This window comes from Alnus glutinosa, chromosome 8 (assembly GCF_958979055.1).
Source record: "Alnus glutinosa chromosome 8, dhAlnGlut1.1, whole genome shotgun sequence".
Lineage (NCBI taxonomy): Eukaryota > Viridiplantae > Streptophyta > Magnoliopsida > Fagales > Betulaceae > Alnus > Alnus glutinosa.
Genome location: NC_084893.1, coordinates 25381748 through 25387881, shown reverse-complemented (window position 1 = coordinate 25387881; position 6134 = coordinate 25381748). Strand labels below are relative to the sequence as shown.

General features: G+C 36.0%; 1 protein-coding gene across 5 annotated transcripts in view; it reads right to left on the bottom strand.

Annotated features, from left to right (window-relative positions):
- Positions 1-2181: 2181 nt before the first annotated feature.
- LOC133875894 (G-type lectin S-receptor-like serine/threonine-protein kinase At4g27290) overlaps positions 2182-6134 on the bottom strand; it is a 50379-nt gene continuing 46426 nt past the window's right edge. For 4 of the 5 annotated variants that reach the window (XM_062314161.1, XM_062314160.1, XM_062314158.1 and 1 more), the window contains exons 3-7: positions 3615-3772; positions 3289-3499; positions 2910-3147; positions 2672-2822; positions 2182-2581 (exon numbers count right to left, since the gene is read on the bottom strand). In XM_062314161.1, the coding sequence (XP_062170145.1) occupies positions 2267-2581; positions 2672-2822; positions 2910-3147; positions 3289-3499; positions 3615-3772 (1073 nt within the window). In that variant the 3' untranslated portion in view covers positions 2182-2266. The remainder of the gene's footprint in view (positions 2582-2671; positions 2823-2909; positions 3148-3288; positions 3500-3614; positions 3773-6134) is intronic. The other variant, XM_062314162.1, reaches the window with a different exon arrangement.

Below are 6134 nucleotides of genomic sequence, written 5' to 3'. Positions count from 1 at the left end.
ACAAAAGATTACCCTCAACATGCTCTTACAAAATCAGTCTGGTTGTTCTATGGTCTGTAATGGTTTCTCTTATGTTTAGTTTGAACGTTTGCCTATTTTACTGCTTCTATATAAGTACTGATTGGCTTGAATTTCGTGGTTCCATGTAATGTAGGAAAAAGGGAGATGGGATTGCTTTCTACATTGTTATTACTTGAAATCATTATTTTGCATACTTGATATGTAATTAGAAATGATATACTTGATATGTGATTTTAGGATGGATTCCCAAGTACAAAGAGATATGTCATTCATAAATCTTTTACAAGGAGATGCTGAAATGGACAACTCATTGTTGGATGAATCTCAACAAGCTTCAATGTCCATTGATCACTCTCAACCCCAAGTTGTTATGGCTCGCACTAAGAAACCACAATGGGTACCAACTTTTCTATAGAGGAAGACAAGCTATTGGTATCGTCGTGGCTAAATGTTGGCATGCATGCAGTGCAAGGAGCTAACAAAAAACATCGCCAATTTTGGGAAAGAGTTCACACATATTTCCATGAACATAATGCGTTCCCTTCTGAACGAACTTATACCTCTCTAATGAATAGGTGGTCAATTATTCAAAAATCAGTTACTAAGTTTACTGTGTGCCTATCTCAGATTGAACATCTCAACCAAAGTGGTATTACTGAGCATGACAAGGTATAACTTATATTAAAAGCATGTATTCCATACATTAAATTACCAATAGTTACAAGATACTAATTATTTTTTTATTTACTTCAATTTTTAGATTCAAAAGGCAAAGTGTGTGTATCGCTCAAAGAATAACGATGTAGCTTTTTCATATGAATGTTGTTGGAATTTATTAAAGGGGGAACAGAAGTGGTTGCACCATGGCAACAAGGACAAACAAAGAAGATCATCTATGGAAACATCTACTAATGTCACTCATACTCCAGATTCAATGAAGGTGATGGGGACAATGTGTCACATGGTAACAATGTAGACTTTGAGAGACCAATAGGCAGAAAAGCCGAAAAGGCAAAAAGAAAGAGGAAAGAGGATCCCTCCGAAGATGTTGTGGAATTCATGAAGAAAAAAATAGAAAGTCTTGGGGAAGCGCGTGTTCAAGGAGAATAGATAATTCGCTTGGAAAAAGAAAAGCTTCATATGCAAGAGATATGGAAAGGAAAAAACTTCAATTGGAACAAATGGATCGAGAAAATATAATGGATATTGAAAAGGAAAAGGCTTCATTTGCAAGGGTTGGAATGGGAAGAGAAGATGGATATTTAAAGGAAAAAGCTTCAATCGGAACTATTGAATCGCGACGAGAGAACAATGATTCTTGATACAAGTAAGATGTTCGAACTACAACAACAATGTTGGAAGGCACGCCAAAAGGAAATTATTGAGAGTCAAGAATCAAGAAAGTGGACATGATTTGCGCTTGTACTCTCTTTGTTGTGTTGTAATTCTCTTATTGCAGTTTAATGTTCAGTCCCTGTATGCACACCTTTGAACTCGGTCCTTGTATGTGCACTTTTGATTTCTGCCCTTGTAGAAGTCGTATTTTGATAGGGGTTTCTAGGCATATTTTGCAATGGCTTTCATTTAGATTGACTGGAACAAATATTTGGATAGCTTTGGGATTGTAATTGCTTTCATCATGCTTTAATTAGCTTTCAAAATTACTTCATTCTCTAGTATTAAGAAATTGAATATTCATAAATATGACCGTTGGGAAAAGACAAATTTTTAAAAATATGACCATTAGAATAAGGCAAGTATTCAAAAATATGACCGTCAGGAAAAGACAAAAATTCAAAAAAGATTAAATAGATGAAAAAGAAAAAGAAAAAGAAAAAGTATTATTTAAATGGAATAGTGATCATAGTGAATAGTTAAACTGATGAGACTGCTGTGGAAACTTTAAAAAAATGGCTGACCAGAATAGAGAAAAGTGATTTTTAGCTGTTTTAATGAGTAAAATTTGATGAGGCTACTAAGAATGCTCTAAGTGAGCAGAGTCAAACCCTTTTTTTGTTTGCCCTATTTTGGTGGTCTGAATTATAGCCGTCTACTTTCAAATTTAACTTATATATGATGTTATATCCATTTCCTTTTATCCTTCCAGTTTTTCATTCATAGTTGGGATAACAAATTGGCACGCAGTAGGGACATACTTGATTTGTGTAGAAACAGAAATGATAATTAATGTTAGACAGTCCCCAGATATGTCAAGTATTAATAATGCATATAATAAAATGATCCTTCATCGCCCCTCTAACAGCGAAATAGATATCTCGTTTCTCGAAGATGATTGCTGCTTGCTGGATGAAGAATATTCCACAGGAAGTGATTTATTTCCAACATGGAAACCAGGCTCTTTAGGTTCAGGTAATGAACTCTCACTGCTTAGCATCGTAACCACAGAAGACATGTTGGGCCTATCCTCAGGATGCTGTTGCACGCATAAGAGACTGATATGGACACAGCGTATAATCTGTGGAAGCTGAGGGCATGAGTCGTCTCCTAGGCACGTATCGATCAGCTCTAAAGGCCTGCCTTCTCTCCATAGTTTCCACGCCTAAAACATATTGGAAAATGTACTGTCATTCGTCTTTCATAACTTCACTGAATGTTAAATGGAAAGATAACTACTCTTTTGAACACTCACGTGTCCGATAAGATTCAGACTTTGGCTTGAATCAAAGAATCCTCGACTCTTCTTTCCACTTAATATCTCTAGCAACAATACTCCAAAACTAAAGACATCAGATTTTACTGAGAATAACCCATGAATGGCATATTCGGGCGCCATATATCCACTGCAGAACATCATGATGAAGATTGATACTTATTGATTAGAAAAAGAAACGTTAATTACAAAGCATGTTAAGGATATTTATACTTACTAAGTTCCAACCACTCTGTTTGTGTTTCCTTCAGTCTGATCTTCTCCACATATTCTAGCCATGCCGAAGTCTGAAATTTTTGGATTCATATTACTATCAAGTAAGACATTACTTGCTTTGAGATCTCTGTGTATAATCCTTAGTCTGGAATCTTCATGGAGATAAAGAAGCCCCCGAGCGATTCCACAAATAATGTGGAAGCGCATAGACCAGCCTAAAACTTTAGCTCTCTTTTGATCTGACAAGTTTTTCATTTATGTTAATTCTCTGTCTCACATAAACAATGAAATTGGAAATTGAAAAAATTATTTAAATTGCCATAAAAAACGTAACATAAGGTCTATTTAAATTAAATTGTAAGGTATTGCGGAGTTCCAACCAAAAATGAAAAAGTCCATGCTTCTATTGGGCATGTATTCATAGATTAGCATTTTCTCCTCTCCTTGAATGCAGCATCCCAGAAGCCTAACAAGATTCCGATGTTGCAATTTGGCAATCAATATTACTTCATTTTTAAACTCATTCAATCCTTGTCCAGAGCTACGTGCAAGCCTCTTTACAGCAATTTCTCGTCCATCTTTCAGTGTGCCCTGGGAATTTACATTTGTAGAGAGAGATTATCTATATAAATGCTGAATATGACTAGAGCTAGCTATTTTCTTCTTCTTTTTTAATGATCATTTTACTAGGATGCTGCAGAGTTACCCGGAATACGGGTCCAAAACCACCTTCACCAAGCTTGTTGTTGCCTGAAAAGTTGTCGGTGGCATCGGTTACTGTAGATAGGTCAAACAAGGGGAGTTCCAGGTCTTCTGTTTGACCTTCAGTGTTCTGATCTAGGATTACATCGTTCTCCATTTTCTCTGATATAACAAAATGGGGTTCACATTTCACATAAGAAATAAGAAAAAAGGACAACATTAACTCATAACTTTGCATTAAATACAAATTAGGATCCGCAACCACAACCTAATCATCAACCATTTAACCATGCATGGCTGATGACACGGCGGTTAATAAGGGTTATTTTGAGAGTTATTATAATTTTGATTTGTGATGTACGTTGTTTGTAATTTTGGGGATTATCTTATACTAGTTGGAATTGAGGCTTTATTATTATTCTCAAAGTTTGGATAATTTGTACTATCGGTTTAGTTTACCTTTTCTCTATATTTTTCGGTACGTATCAGAGCTTTGGTTGTAATGGCCAATCGAGGTTGTGGTCAATGTGGGCTAGAAGTTGAAAGGCCAAATTGTGAGTGTGATCTTCGTAAAATTGAGAATGAAGAATTGTGAAGACAAGTGCAGCAACTTTTAAAACAGTTGGCTTGCTTCAACCTTTGAGACATGATGCATTAAATCATGGATCAAAGGAGGAAGGTTCAAATTATGAGGAAGAAGATATCAATCATTTTCAACGTGATCATAGCCTGACATCCAATCATTCTCAAAGAAACTATGAATTTCAATGAGAATTCAGCATGAAACTTCAGAATTCAAAGGGAGAGCACATTCAGATGATTTCATTGATTAGTTGCATACCGTAGAGCGAAACTTTGGAAATTGTGGCAATCAAGTTGAAGAAATATGACTCAATTTTGTGCGAACATGAAGCAAAGAGCATGTGAAGGTACTCAAAAAGAAGTTTCTTCCAAATAATTACAGGCAACATCATTTCCTTAAGTTTCATTATTTTAAGTAAAGGGAATTATCTGTTGAGGATTATATTATTGAATTTGAGTATCTAATGTTTAGGTATGATGTTGCGGACCCTGATGAGGAAACTATATATAGCCATTATCTTGGCGGGATGCCTGACAAAAGTTGTGATGTGGTATAATTACGACATTTTTGGAATTTTAAGGATGTGTGTAGGTTTGCAGCTAAGTTTGAGAAGTAATTAAAGGAGTACTATAAGAAAAGTTTTGTTCCACAAGTATAGTTGTGACACCCCTTTTAACCCAGGGAGTACAGATTGATTCTTCCACATGATGTGTAGCCCTTTTGAAGATTAATTCTTCCAAGACATCGTCATCCCAAGGTCACTTTGGGAGAGACAAAACTTTAGCCTCGATCATCAAACTATTATTAGCCCAAGCTAACTAGTGATGTGGCACGTTATAGGAAATGATGCTTTATTTGCCAGAAGTCCAAGGATGCCCTTACAAATTTGGTTTGGGTTGTACTTGCACGTGATCGCTTCTTCATTGGTGAGTATAACAAGCTACGAGAGAGAAAGATTGGGCCTTGTGAGATTCTGAAGAAGATAAATGATAATGCATACTCGCTACGTCTTCCAAGTGATCATTTAAAGATCGATCTCTGATGTGTTCAGCACGAAGCACTTACCTCCATGTTTTGTTGATGCTGATAGAGACGACTTGAACTCAAGGCGAGTTCTTTCCAACCCTAGAAGACTGATGCAGGAGAAGACCGACTTTAGTGTGAATTTATTTTATTTATGCATTATGTTTTAGTTTTCATTTTCAATAAGAATTGAGTTTTTCATTTTTCATTAGGATTACGTTTTTCTTTTCTTATTAGGATTTTTTTTTTTTTTTTTTTTTTTTCATTTTTTCCTTGTTAAGTTAGGAGCATATCTTAGAGCACTAGTACCAGTCTCCCTATATTTGTTCCCTTCCCTAAATATAGGGAAAATTTCACAAAAAGTCACAAAAATCACCCCACAATAGATATCTCAAATTTACATTTTTTGTTGGGTAGCACTGTAGCTTCCAATCACTTTTTTTAATGAAAAAAATCCGATTCTCTGACTCTCTCTCTCCTTCACGGCAAGGCTCTCTCTCCTCTCTCCTCTCACGTCTCCCACTTTCTTCTTCTTCTTTCTTTTGCTACTGAGGGGAGCAAGCCATGAAACTCCAATAGATTGAACAAAAGCCATTCTTGAACAACAGCTATAGCACCAACTCATTCCCTTTCTTCTTGCACACCCCAAAAATTCAAGTCATAAACACCGAAAGAAAAGATCAAGTCATAAACACTCCAAAAATTCAACCCAAAGAAAATCAGCATCAAACAACCCAATAACATCAACACCCGTAGACAGGTTTGAGAAAGAGAGTTGAGAAAAGAAAAATGGGTAATTACCTTTTCCCCCCATGAACTACAAAAAATACGCAATGCTCCCATGAACTACCAACACGACCAAAATAGAGCATTCAACTACCAAAGACAACCCTTTTCCCCCCTTCCGTCAGTCAAAGA